The sequence below is a fragment of the Vulpes lagopus genome, chromosome 10, assembly GCF_018345385.1.
Source record: "Vulpes lagopus strain Blue_001 chromosome 10, ASM1834538v1, whole genome shotgun sequence".
Lineage (NCBI taxonomy): Eukaryota > Metazoa > Chordata > Mammalia > Carnivora > Canidae > Vulpes > Vulpes lagopus.
In genome coordinates, this window is record NC_054833.1 from 92,139,439 (window position 1) to 92,153,785 (window position 14,347).

At 52.3% G+C, this 14,347-nt stretch overlaps 1 protein-coding gene across 4 annotated transcripts in view; it reads left to right on the plus strand.

The window, feature by feature from the left end:
• The first annotated feature begins 1,618 nt into the window (after positions 1 to 1,618).
• ZCCHC14 (zinc finger CCHC-type containing 14) overlaps positions 1,619 to 14,347 on the plus strand; it is a 56,954-nt gene continuing 44,225 nt past the window's right edge. For 2 of the 4 annotated variants that reach the window (XM_041769762.1, XM_041769763.1), the window contains exon 1: positions 1,619 to 2,253. In XM_041769762.1, coding sequence (XP_041625696.1) covers positions 1,678 to 2,253 — 576 coding nt within the window. In that variant the 5' untranslated portion in view covers positions 1,619 to 1,677. The remainder of the gene's footprint in view (positions 2,254 to 14,347) is intronic. The other 2 variants (XM_041769764.1, XM_041769765.1) reach the window with 2 other exon arrangements.

Below are 14,347 nucleotides of genomic sequence, written 5' to 3' on the forward strand. Positions count from 1 at the left end.
GCTCCCGCACCCACGGCCTGCAGGGTAGGGTGTCCAGGGGGATGGGGCCCGGCCCGCAGCCAGGGGCCACGCACAGGCCCCGGGCGGGGGGGGGGGATGCTCCGGCCCCAGGCCCCCAGGCCGCCAGGCCGCGCGGCGCCCCCGAGCTCTCGGCTCCCGGGGCGCGGACAGGAGGCTGGCTTAACAATGGCTCCATCTGGGCGAGGTCTGCGGAGGACGGGGTTCCCTGCGCACCCCAGCGTAGGCCGCCGGGCCGCAGGGGCGGGCGCGGCCCCTGGGAGCTCACGACCTTCCGGGGAGCCCCCCGCCCCCCCAGCAGTTAGGGTCACCCTCAGGTTCGGGGAGGCGCCCAGGGCTCAGAGAGGCCGAGCAACTCGGCCAAGGTCACACAGCTTCGCCGAAGGAGCGCCGGGTCGCGCGGCTCGGGGTAGGAGCCCCGCTCCCGAAGGTGTCCGGAGACGCCCGCCGCCGGCCTTCGGGGACGCCCGGGAGCCACACGGGAAGGCCGGACGCCGGCTCTCGCCTCAAACAATGCTCGGCGCAAATCTGCGGGAACAAAAGCGAGAGGGAATCCGCCCCAGGTTTTCCGCCTTCCCGGCCCCGCCGGCAGCCGAGGGGCGGGACGGGGCGGTCCCGGCGTGATCGGCAGCTCCTCGGAGGCGTGGCCTCAGCGGCGGCGAATCCCATTGGGCACGCGGAACCATCACGGGCCGAGAGGGGGCAGTGCGAGCCAATCAGCGAGGGGGGCGGGCCTGGCCGGCGCGGCTGTCGCGAGAGGCGGCCACCCCGCCCACTTGCGCCTCGTCCCGGCGCCTGTCAGCAGCGAACGCGGCCGCGCTCGGCCCGGATCCGTCCGCGGCGCGGGGAGAGGCCGAAGCGCGAGGCCGCGCGAGTGCCGGCGCAGATCCCTCCGCCGCCGCCGCCGCCGCTCCGCCGCCGCTGCCGCCGTCGCCGTCGCCGCCGCCGTCGCCGCCGCGCCCGCCAGTCCCTGCGCGCCCCGCGCCCGCCCGCCGCTCCCGACGCGCCCGCCCGCCGCCCGCGGCCTCCGACCCGGCAACGGCCGGCCGGCCCAGGCGCGGCGGCGGCGGCGGAGGCGGAGGCGGCGGAGGCGGAGGCGGAGGCGGGGGAGGAGGAGCAGCAGCAGCCCCAGCAGCAGGAGGAGGAGGAGGCATGGCCCGGGCGGCTCCGGCGGGGGGCGGCCCGCAGTGACAGACCCTGCGGCGCGGGGGGAGATGGGGGCGGCCGCCTCCCGGGCGACGACGACGACGACGACGAGGAGCGGCCGCCGCCGCCGCCGCGCACCGGCCGCCGCTGGGGACGGGCGCGGGCCAGGAGCCCGCCCGTGAGCGGGGGGCCCGCGGCCGCTCGCCGCCCCCGGCCGCCCCGGCCGCCCCGGGCCCCCCCGGCGCCCCGCGCGCGCCCACCCGCCGGCCCCTGGCGGGGGTCCCGCCCGCGCCGCGCGCCCCCGGCCCCGGCCCCGGCCCCGGCGCGGCCCGCGGCGCCCGCCCGCCCTCGCCCGGCCCCGGCCCCGGCCCCGGCCCGGGCCCCGGCCCGCGCGCCCCCGGCCCCGGCGCGCCCCGGCCCCCCGCGCCCCCCGCCCGCGCCCGCGCCCGCCCGCGCCCCCGGCCCCGGCCGGCGGCCTCCGGCCCCGGGGCGCGGCGCGGCGCGGGCGGCAGCATGGTGGAGAAGCGCTGCCCGCTGCAGAGGGACGGCGTGTACCGCTGGTTCTCGGAGCTGCCGTCGCCGCAGCGCGTGGAGTTCCTGTGCGGCCTGCTGGACCTGTGCATCCCGCTCGAGCTGCGCTTCCTCGGCTCGTGCCTCGAGGACCTGGCCCGCAAGGACTACCACTCGCTGCGCGACTCGGAGATCAAGGCCAACAACCCCGCCGACCTGGGCAGCCTCACCAACCTGACGGACGAGGTGGTGCGCAGCAAGCTGCTGGTGTCGCTGGCGCTGCTGGGCTCGGAGCAGCGCGAGGCGGCGGGCGTGCTGTACCGCACGCTCACGCACATCGACTCCATCATCCACAACTACGGGCTGCAGCTCAACGAGGGCCGCACTGGCGATGAGTTCCTGCTGCTCTTCACCATGGCCTCCAACCACCCGGCCTTCAGCTTCCACCAGAAGCAGGTGCTGCGGCAGGAGCTCACGCAGATCCAGAGCAGCCTGAGCGGCGGCGGCGGCGGGGGCCACGGCGGCGGGGGCCACAGCGGCGGCAAGAGCGCGCTGCCCACCTGCCCGGCCTGCCACAAGGTGCGCGCCTCCGGGGGCCGTCGCGGGGCGCTCGGGCACGGGGACGCTCTGCCTGGTCAGAGTTCGCCGCCCCCTTGTGCCTTCTTGCCCCCCTATTCGGGCCCTGGGGCGGCAGAGGAGTTAGCCACCGCGTGCTCGGCTTCTCCAGATCGCTTTATGAGCAGGAAGGGAAGCCGCTGTCCAGGTGGGGGCGGGAACCTTAGCGGACGGCGGCCTCTGTGGCCTGTGCCCTTTCCTGGGGTGGGGGTCCCTGCCCCCGTGACGGGTGCGAACACACGTTTGGAGCCTGGGATGCATGGAGTCTGCCCGCCTTTGTGGGAGCAGATCCCGGGGCTGCCCGGGTCCCAGGATGCTGGGCTTCTCAGGAATGTTAGCTTCACGGCTCTTGTCTCCAAACTAAACAGGAAGGGCATTGTGGTCATCCACTTGGCCATGTGAACTTTGTCTCAATGTTTCAAAACTACATAAACATCAAGCGATCAGGGCTCAAACTCATTTTTCACAGCCCTCTGGGACCCAGTGCCAAGATGGTGCTCCAAGGAAAAGGGTTTGTCTTTCACCCAGTGTGGCGGGTGCTTGGATGACGCTGGGGCTCTAGGGGAAAAGGTTGCAGTCAGGACCAGAAGCTCTGCAGGCCTTTCTCCCACGTCTCAGCTGCTTGCAGTGGACACTTGGCTCCTCTGGTTTGCTGCTGTGGTTTTCAAGCTGTCTCTCAACCCCGGCTTGTGGTTTTGTTTCCTCTAAGGTCTCTAAGATGTGGCTGTGGCACCTACGTTGGTTTTAATCTCTGTCATATCTCTTTTTGGTGATGTTGAGCTCCGAGACTGTGGTTTCTCTTTAAATGTGTGTTCGAGTCCTGCTATGAATCTCATGGTGTGCCCAGAAAAATGGTGTTCTAGCTACAACAAAGGGGAAGTGGTGTCCCAGGAAATGTGCTTGTCTGCAGGGGGCTCAGTCAGCTTTGGGGTGCTAGTGGGTACATCACCTGTTTGTGGGATCTCAGTCTCCGATGGCCTGGTCCATGTGCCACCAGCCTCTGTTTAGATGCCGAGCACTCACGGCTGGGGCGCTTTCTCCTGTTCTAGTCAGCTCTTGAAGGGGATTCTTTTGTGTATACAGATTTATCCTGTTACAAAAGGGAAAGATGGCCATTATTATTTTGATGGGGCAGACGCTAGCCCTAGAATGAAAATAGGCTTTATAAGAGAGCCTTTCTGTCTAGTCTGAAATCCCTCTGATGACACCAAAGGCTGGCCTCCCCCTCCCCCCTGCCCACACACTCTGAACCAGCCAGCTGTGTGACCTTGGCCAGAATCCTGCCTCCTCTTGGTGTGTTTGTCTGTGGAGCAGAGGGCAGGTTACCTGCCTCCTGGGTGTGTTGGAGCGCTATGTGAGGTCACGTGTGACATGCCCAGCAGATGCGCAGGGAGTCCTCCGTTCTCTGCCTGGTCTGTCCTCTCTGGGTTTTTATAGAGGAGTGCTGCCTTAGGTAAGGCACGTTGTTAGAGAGTGAAATATTTACGTCTCAGAAAGTTCCTGTGTTCTAAATTGATTTTTAAGTAGTTACTTGGAGCTGACAGTTTTTTCTCCTTGTCTGTGGGAAATTCGAGAGTTCTGACCCTTAATTATGACATTATGGTAAGTTACCTTAAGGGCTGTTGCTTCCATATTTCAGAGCAGCCATGGCGTCTAGCTTTCCCCATTCATGTAACTTTTAGGTCTGACGCACCCTTTGCTGCTTGGAGGCGGCTCCTCTGGTGGAATCTAACTTTGAGCGTTTGCCTTAGCATCTCTGAATCTGACATTTACTGTGATTCTGGAAAGCAGCCCCCTTCAAGTTCTGCTTGCATTTCTTTTGTAAGCTGTTGTATTTTGTTTTGAACTTTTTGAGCTTAGAGGCTTTGTGTTTATCTGAGTTTGGTTTGGTTTTTTTCTTTGTTAAAAGCGATGGTTCTTACAATGATGTTTTCTGACAAGAGTCATGATTTGCAATGGCATCTCCACACCTTCACTGTTATTTGATAATCCTTCCTCCTTGGAGGACAAGTGTTTGTCCTCCTTGGAGGACCTTGGAGCAGGTGTTTAAGAGCGTGAGTGAGGTAAAATAGACATTTTCGTGTCCAGAAAGGAAACAGTTGGGAGCAGCAAAGGTGATGGGTTGTGGTGCACTCAGCCCCTGACAAGTGCCATAGGTATGCTGCTCCTCGGGGTTCCCTGTGAGTTAGTGATAAAAGTCGCCTGGGACTCTCACTCTTCCTTTTTAAGTGAAAAGCTGTAGTTTGGAAGAAGTTTAATTTTACTCTTTGTAGTCTTTTATGTAAATGATAATGTGCTATAGGTAAATGCTTGTTTTTTTAAGTTTTTGAGAGTTAATTTTTTAAAAAATCATAAAATTCACTATTTTGAAGCATAGTTTTTAATATATTTAAGTATATTATTTAAAAATTTAGTTTTAAATGTACTGACAGAGTTGTGTAACCATTACCGCTACTTACTTCCAGAACATTTTCATCACTCCCCAAACAAACCCCCGTACCTGTTTGCAGTCACTCTTCATTCTCTGTGCCCAGACCCTGGCAGCCAGTTCTCTGCTTTGTGTGTCTGCTTGTCCTGGACATTTTATGGAGGTGGAACCACATGGTGTGTGGTCTTTCAAGTCTGGCTTCTTTCACTCAGGGTCACATTCTTAAGTTTATTTCTATTTTAGCATGTATCAGTGCTTCTCTGCTTTTTTAGGGTCATAATAGCATTCACGATATGGATGGACCCTGTTTCATTTATCTGTTTGTTGATGGACAGTGGGCTTGTTGCATGTGCTTATGTTTAGGCATTTTTTACCCCTGTGGCTAGTAGGCTCTTGTTTTCATCCCTTACATCTGACAGTTACCGAGTCACTTTGGGAATATCATCCATGTGTGGCCATGCTGAGGGACTCCCCTGTGGTGGTGAGAGACCATGGGGGACACTGGGCACAACGTGGCTCCCCAGGACCATGGCTGATGGTGGCAGAGGGCGTGCTGTTCTGAGAGGGAGGTGCGGTGCCATGGGCTTGGTGCAATGCTGGGGGAGCCAGGGTGGCGGGAAGCGGCTCCCACCGCGGTATTTTCGGAATCTCATGACAGGGTCACAACCGGGTAACTCGATGAGGTTGATTGTTTTGAGTGGGTGCTGCACCTTTTGAAAGCGCCCGCCGTGGGGATGGTGGTCCTCCATGGGGTGTGCTCCTGTGGCTTCCACCTGGTGTGCTCTAGGGTAAGTGCCATGGGTGGGGGTGGGGTGGCACACAAATCCTGTGAGTGCAGTTGCTAACGAGGCGCCAAGCTGGCTCTGTCGCATTGCTTCCCACAAGCTGTTGAAAATCTTGGAGGTTCAAAGGTGGCATCTTGGGAGTTTGTGCTCTGGTGGCCCCTCCTGGCCTCTCCCCGAAACTCTGTCTGGTGCCCCGAGAGTGATGTAGCAGGCCACAGGAAGGGACTTTGGCCCGGCAGCCCTTGTTCTCGCTGATGGTTGCCTGAGGAGCTGTGATCTCGAGGCATTGCGGTGGCTCTGCCTTCAGTGCCTATGCTCCGGGCTCCCTGGACAGCAGGGAGCCTGGGAGGACTGGGCGCGTAGACTCAGGCCTGCCCTCTGAGCCCAGTCTGGCTGCCTTGGCTTGCCCTGCTCTGTTTATGACCCTACGGGGGATGATGTCCTAGCCTGGTTTTGGCCAGTTTTTGTAGGCCCACAGACTGCCCTCTTTCTGCTGAGGTCCATGATAGGGTCATTGAGATGAGCTGGGATGCAGGATTGTTTGGCGGTGGCAGTGTTGCCCCTCCATGGAATTGTGCCCCTGGTCACATCCACCTGGGGCTGCACCGTAGGCTGAGCCGCCCACAGGGCCCTCCATTTCTGCCCCTCGGCCTCTGGCGGCATCCAGGCTGCGAACCGTTGTGCGGGCTAGTGCCCATTTGCTGTGTCCAACCTTGCTACCGCTAGGGCTCTTGCTCTAGCTGGCGTTGTGCAGTGCAGCTGTGGAAACTGCACATCTCCTGTTAGCTTCTACTAGGGAGAATGATGTGGTGTTCCTTATGTGGTTAGCAGGTGATCACACATAAACGTCCACGTCGGCCTTGTTTCTGCAGTGTTGGGCATCCACCAGTTCCCTGGGCTTGGCTTCATTTCATCCAGACCTCATTTATCTTTCTTTTGGACTGAGGACATTTGGGATTCATATATTTTTTTCCCGGCAAATCAACAGAGGCGTCTTTTGACCTCAGAAGCAAGCTAGTAGAACATTTCTGTTTGTTCATTTGGTGGCTGCTGACCTCCCAGAGACTGTTAGTAACAAAGAATTCCTATGATGTTTAAGGAAAATAGTTTCTATGTAAGTGTTTTTTTGTTTTTTTTTTCCAATCTTAGATTGTATTTCAGAAAAAAGGTCCTTTGGATGTGTCTTTTTTTTTTTTTTTTTTTGAGAAACCACCATTCAGGACACCAGTTCTCTCATGACTTTGAGAACTGTTGCCACAAACTCTCCAGTGAGTTTAGAGATTATTGAGGGTTTCTGATTTTGGACTCTAGCCCTGACGTTCAGAGTAGTATCAGCAAGCTGGCTCCTCTCCCCTCTCCACAGACCTTCGCGTGTGCAGAGACCTGCCACGTTCTAGAGCTGCCTCCTGTCATGGTGGAAAGCCATCATCAAGAGCTTCATGAGATATGTTAATTCTTTTTGTTTTGTTCTTTTTGTTGTTACAGCCAGAGTTTGTTCAGGCACTCTTCTATTAAATGGATGGGCATAAAATAGGTTCATTCTTAGGCAGTTTGTTTTGTTCTGAGTTACGAAGCCTGAGGCTATTTAGAGTGAAGACGACTGAATATCTTTCCCATAAACTGATGCTCTATCGGCCACTTGTAATCTGTGATCTGGGCGTAATGAAGTGGGCCTGGACTTGCCACCAGGCCCACAGGACTGGCGCAGACCTGTGTGTGGCTCTATCTCTGAAACAGCGATGAGCTCTCTGGGCCTTCTGTCATAGGCTGGTCCCTCAGACTCTGTTCTGGTCACATCTTTCGGTTTCCTCGGGGATATTGTTAGCTCAGGTGTCTGAACTTGGTCATTTCTTGACCTTCCTGCCTCCCCCCACGTCAGTCTCCGACCTCCATTTCTCCACTGGGTGCAGCACTGTGGTTGTGGCTCCTTCCTCCCAGGTTGTCCGCATCCGTCAGCCGCTCTTCTGTCTCCCTTCCTCGCCAAGTCCTCTACCAGCTGACCTCGTTCCTACTTGCCAGGGCTAGACCCATTTTAACAATTCGGTGTGTCTCCTTCTGACATGTTAATGTACATGTAAACATACACATGTTCTTGTAAAACGTTCTGCGTCCATATTTAAATACAGAATCTTCCAACAGCTGCTGTTCTGCATGCTCCCCACCCCACCCCCCAAGTGATAGACTAGAGCCAGTTCACCTTCAGCTTATGCCGTGGCCTCCTAGAACCTGGATTTTACCCCCAACTTCTTTGGTTAAATCTATTTTTAGTAAAGGGAACTCAGTAATCTCTTAAATTAAAAGAAAAATTATAATATGATCAGAGGTAAATATTGAAAAAATACAAAAGGATATTCAGTGAAACATCTCCCTTCTCCATACACACACACATCAGAGAAGGGCATACACATCAGAGAAGGACCTTTTGAGGTGTGGGCAGTTTTCTGTTTCTTTACCTTGATGCTGATGCCTGTTATTTCACATTTTAAAAAACAAGATTTCGTACCCTTTTCCCAGTCATCTGGTTCTCTGCTCCTCTTTGTTCCTTATAGAACCTTCCAGAGAAACTTGCTCTGTACTTAGAAGTAGGTACCTGTTGTAGGTACCTACACGGGTCTGTGCCTTGCTTTCTTCTCCTGGCAGCTGTTCTAGATGTACAGTCCACATCAGGCTGGGAGCATCTTCATTCTGGTTTAGGGCAAACTACTTTAGTGAATCCCTGCTGGTGGACATTTGGTTCCCACGTTACTGTCACAAACAACTCGTCATCTACGGATCATGTACATGTCACATGACAAACAGGATGGGTGGCCTTTCACGTTTTGGCGAGTGTATCTGTGGACTAGAATCCTGGAAATGGGATTGATGGCAGGCCAAAGAGTGTGTGCCTCTAGTGATTTTAGATCCTGGGGTAGCCCACCTCTGGTACCCCCACAGCAGTGTGAACGTGAGTGCCTGTGCCTATGCCTCTGAACACCATGAGGTGCATGTCCTGCCCGTGGCTGCGGGGAAGAACCTGTTGGGGTGCTAAGGGTGCTCCAGGTTTGTGTTTTACTGTGAGGTTGAACGTTTCTTCAAGTGAGCTTTTTTTTTTGGCAAGCTCTCTGTATCCTTTGCCTGTTTCTGTTGAGTTGTTGGTCTTTTCTTTATTGTTTGTTAGGATCACTTTAAGTTTCAAGGAAAAGATCTTTTTATCTTTAGTAGAAGTGGGCCAGAATCTGTTTTCCTGGTTTTTTTCTTGCCTGTTCACTTTAACATGAAGCTCCTCTTTTGTGTCCCTTTTACCCATCTCATACGGCTTCTGGGTTTTGTGTCATAATTAGACATGTATTCTACTTTATGCATTGCACAGATCATGATATGCATGATGGATTATGGTCACGCACGCATTATGCAATGTATATTGTGAAAGCATTCCCTGTGGTGTCTTCTGGTACAGAACTTGTGTGGCTTCTCATCTTACATTTCACAGATCCATCTGGAATTTATTTGGTGTAAGGTAGGGAGCTAGTTTTATATTTTCCGAATGAAAACCCAGTTGTCCCAGTGCCATTTGTTGAATAATCCATCTTTTCCCTCTCACATTTGAAGTGCTACCTTTGCTTGCATGCTGCCTGCCATCCCCTTGTTGATGTGGGTTTACCTCTAGACAGTGTGTATTTGGTTTCACCGATGTCTTTATCTGGATGGCCTCTGATTTGCCGGGTTCATTGCATGCTTTTCAGTCCTTATCTTTATCTCCCCATACAGTGGAATACCCCAGGGAGGGTGGGTGTTTTGTGTGTGTGTGTGTGTGTGTGTGTGTGTGTGTGTGTGTGTGTTTTAAGCAAGTATGGTTGTGGAGGTGCTTCCCCCAGATGCTAGCTTTCAGGAGTCTGGGCGCCCTGAGCACCCTGCCGAGAGTCTCCTGCCCCATTCATTCCCCCACACTGCTGATTTTCCTCTCATTTCTCTGAGTGTTCTCAGTTTCTCTCAGCTCTCCTGCCCTTTTCATGCTGATGTTCTCACTGATGAATCTAAAATCTGCATGCTCAACTAGATCTGAGCTCCAGCTGGAGGTTCTGGGTAGCTCAGTATGTCCAAAGGCATACTTCCATCTAACTCTCCTTGACTGCTGCACCCCAGTCCCTCAGCCAGAAGTGCATGCCTCTCCTATAGTTGCCTTCTCTCCTGGTCCCCCAGTCAGTTACCAGGCCCTCCACGTCTTTGCAGGTTTCTTTTCTGCTGATACCACCACTGCCCAAGTCAGTGTTTCCCTTGTCTGTTCTTGTCTGTCTCTTTATCCCATCACATTTGACATGATGGTCCCATATATGGCACACTTCTGTGGAGGCGGACTTAGATTTTGGGCCATTTGCCAGAGAGCCAGGGCGTAGATTAAAATAGTCTTCAGGGAACAAGCACAACTCTAGCCTCGTGTAACTCCATTCCTTCCCCTGAGTCAAGAACGCACACTGGCATGCAAGTGAGTGATCACCTCCTTTTAGAATTAAGCTGATGTCATTGTTTAAAGTTTACAAGAAACAACTTGTCGCTGCTGTTTTGTTTTTTAATCATATTATCTAGAAATATTAGTACCTTAACTCTTAAAAATAACATTGACATGTCCACCTTCTCACCTTGAGCAGGGTCTCGTCTACTATGACAATCAGTCACCTGACCTGGGTCTTGTCTGCTGTGACAACCCGTCCCCCCTGGCCTGGGTCTAATCTACTATGATAACCTGTGCCTTTGGTCTGTGTCTAGTCTACTATGACAACCCGACCCCCTGGTCTGGGTGTAGTCTACTATGACAACCTATCACCCCTAGCCTGGGCCTACTTTACTCTGAAAAACCATCCTCCTGGCCTGTGTCTAGTCTACTTTGACAACCTGTTCCCCTGCTCTGGGTCTAGTCTATTATGACAACCTGTCCCCCTGACCTAAGGCTAAGCTACTATGACAGCTCATCCCCCTGGCCTATAGTCTGTTATGACAACCCGACCTCCCTGGCCTGGATCTAGTCTGCTATGACAACCTGTCCCCTGGCCCAGGTCTAATCTACTATGATAACCCATCCCCCTTGCCTGTTTCTAGTCTACTGTGATAACCTATCCCTCTGGCCTGATTTTAGTCTACTATGATAACCTGTCCACCCTTGGCCTGGTTCTAGTCTACAATGACAACCCGGCCCCCTGGCTCCACTCTTAGCCTCTTACAATGGGTCCCAAGGTGTCCCTGAAATGCTCTTGGTAAGATGCCTACAGAATTCTTGCTCTCTTATATGCAGATCTTAGCATGGCATGCCACTTTTCTATACTCACCTTTGTCTATACTTGAGGTTCTTTATGTTTACTGCAGTCTCTCTTTCCTCTGAGCCTTTGTAGATACTGTTTTCTCAGATAGGACACCTGGTACCTGGGGCTCCCCAACCCGCAGTTCTTGGCTCACATTTATAAGCCTTTTGTGGCCTCCACTATACTGAAGTGGGTTTCATTAAATTTCTATCACCAGACTTTGACTTACTGGAGGACAGAGACTGTATCTCTCAGTCCAGAGCCCTGTGATCCCTGCCACCCAACAGGGGATGTGTCCTGAACATCTGTGAGAGCCAAATGGGAGGGAGGTGTTGGTGTTTATGAAAGGCCACTCTAGTGAAAAATTTTTTTCCTTCCTGCTTTGCTTTTCTGTGGTCCTGTCAGTAACGCATGTTACCAAATCACACTCTTCCTTAATTGCTTTTGTGGCTGTTTCTCATATGCATTGCATAGTTGTGAATTCTAGTGAAATTTTTTTAATATCAGTATCCTACTTTATTATTTTTCAAAAGCTGGCATGTAAAAGCTTCCCCTAGGAGCAACTCTCTGTGAATGATAGTTTGAATGGTATTACCCCATGACAGAATCAAGTGTATGGATTAGTCTGCTGGGTGATGGAAAGACATTACCTCCCTGGTGCTTCGTAGACCTGAGTCCTATGACTTTGCTGTTGGAGTGGTGTTGGCAGCCTTAGCAGTAAGGCTGTTGTGATTATAGTTCTCTCGGGTTTACAGAAGTATAGATCATGTTAAGGCTTGGTATTATAGTTTGCTATGGAATGACAATAAACCAAACAACTGTTCATCATGCCAATTAAAGTGTAGTTTATATTTTTCTATGCTTTCAATAGGAACATAGATTAATTAGAAGGGAGTGTTACAGAGTCATGTCCTAATTATTTGGGACTTTTATGTAAAAGCTTCAGTAGAATTACTAGAAAGAAATTGTATCCTCAGGTTTCTTACTGAGTCACAGTGAATCTAATTAAAACATGTATATGTAGGAACTACTTCTGGAAATACAGTCTAGACTAGAAAAAATAACTTTGTGAAAGGAGGAGAATTAATTTATGGGTAAGAGGCTCCCTTCTCCCATCTCTTTTGGGCATTTCAACAAAATATAAAATCTTGGGAATAATGCTACCAATCTAGCCCTAGTAGAGTTAGTGAAATCAGTGAGACACTTTGAAAGTCCCTGGTCTAGGAGTGGTGTGGTGGCACTGAGTGGTGTGTGTGCCAGACCTGGACACCATTCATGCTCAGCTGCAATCCGGAGCCCACACACGATTTGAGTATGGGGTTCTCCTCACTGCAGCTTCCTGGCAGGTGAGTTTTCTTGGGTGGGCACTTCTGCACGGTGTGGGACTTCTGAGAACACTGGCTGTGGGGGTGATTCTCTTTATTTGAAAGATGAGGTATGAGGTTCATAAGCTGGTGTACTATTGACGTTTGTGTTGAGGAGGCTGATTTGCCGATCAAACCGATTTCTTCTTTCAGAATTATCAATAGAGGAAGGAGAGAACAGGTAGTGGGAGGGAATGATGCCAGTGTTTGCCATGCGCAGGCGCTGCTCTGCGAGCTTCCCACGTATTTCTTTAGTCCTCAGAACAACTCTGAGTCCCCATCTGTCTTTGTCCTCATTTTAGCAGTGAGAAGGCAGACACCAAGAGGTTAAGTGTAAGTAATTTTGCCAAAGGTGACATTAGTAAGTGGCTATTTTTATTATGAGAAGCCAAAAGTATATTTAACAATGTTTTCACTTTATCATTAAAAGTGAGCGGGAGAAGCAAAGATGGTGATAGGAGAAGAGGGCTTCTGGGGTGTGTGGTGGCCCTGATGGCCTGGCACTGGCAGTGCACGTGGTATGTGTGGACTCCCCGTGTGCTGTCGTGAGAGCACAGTCCTACCCACACCACCTACGGTCTTCACTTCTGCTCTTCCAGCTGCCGCAGGGGGATCCTCAGCGCCCCAGCTCCTCGCAACCGGTGCTTGGTGAGACACACACCCTTCACTGTGCCTTTTCAGGGTTTTTTTTTTCAATCTCCTGAGCTTCTGTAAACGTGTGCAACTCTGTATCCCAGCCCTTTTGAGGTGAACGTTCCTGTCACCACCTTTCCCAAGTCAGTTCTCAGGCCTCCTCCTCCCTCCCACCTTTAATGGTGGTTTCTTCCGTTCCATGATGTCCCAGCATTGATCATTGTTGCCTGTGCTAGAACTTCATTTTAAGTGGAATCCTAGAATTCCATTTTAGCTCTTGGCTCTCGGCATGCCACATTGCATTCTTCTTATGGTTTGTCTGGGTGGGGGTCATGGCACGTATTTTTAACTTTCCATGACCCACCTCGATGGAGCAAGAGCTGCCTTGCTTGTCGTGAAATGTAAGACTCTTGACCTAAATCGTGACCACTTACCTTTTTGGCCCTTCGTGCTGTGGCCATCATATGTTGCACTTCTACATGTGCTGGACATCCCAGCAACAGATACCACAGCCCTTTCGCTTTATTTATTTTTTTATTTTTTGAAGATTTTATTTATTTATTCATGAGAGACACAGAGAGAGAGGCAGAGACACAGGCATAAGCGGAAGCAGGCTCCCTGCAGGGAGCCCGATGTTGGCCTTGATTCCAGGATCCCAAATGTAGACCTGAGCCAAAGGCAGACACTTAATCACTGAGGCAGCCAGGTATCCCAGCACTTTTGCTTTAATACAGATGTATTCTTAAAAATTAAGAAAATACAGTCCTATGTTTACCCACATATTTGCTAATCCCAGTGCTTTCCGTTCCTCACTGAAGAGCCAGTTTGTTACTATGTCCCTTCAGTCTAGAAAACTTTCCTCCAGCATTTTTTGGAGTCTGGGTCTGTGGATTACAAATTCCCTTAGATTTCTTTTTTTTTAAAGATTTATTTTTATTTATTTATGATAGTCACAGAGAGAGAGAGGCAGAGACACAGGCAGAGGGAGAAGCAGGCTCCATGCACCGGGAGCCGGATGTGGGATTCGATCCCGGGTCTCCAGGATCGTGCCCTGGGCCAAAGGCAGGCGCTAAACCGCTGCGCCACCCAGGGATCCCTCCCTTAGATTTCTTTCATCCAAGAATGTTTTGCTTGTACCTGTGTCATGACAGGGCATTTTCACTGGATGTAGGTGTCTTTGTTGACAGCCCTCCTCCAGCATTTAGAAGAAGGGAGGCCCACTGGCATGTCTTCCTGGCTTCTGCCGAGGCTCAGTGTGTGTGCCCACCTGCACTGTCAGTGTGGGGCGGCCTGGCTATGATGTGGCCCAGTGCCATTTGCTTGAATCGCTCTTGTTTGGTGTTCTCTGAAATTATTGGATCTGTAAGTTCATGTCTTTTACTAATTTTGGGAGATTTTCATTCAGATTTCTCTGTGGTTTTTCCTGCCTCAGTGTCTCCTTCCTTTTGGGACTCCCGCTGTAGAAATATTAGGCCTTCTGATGTTATCCCACAAATCCCAGAACCTTTTTCTTTTCTTTTTCAATTTTGTTGTTGTTGTCTCTTTTTTCAGATTGGACACTTTGACTTGATCTGT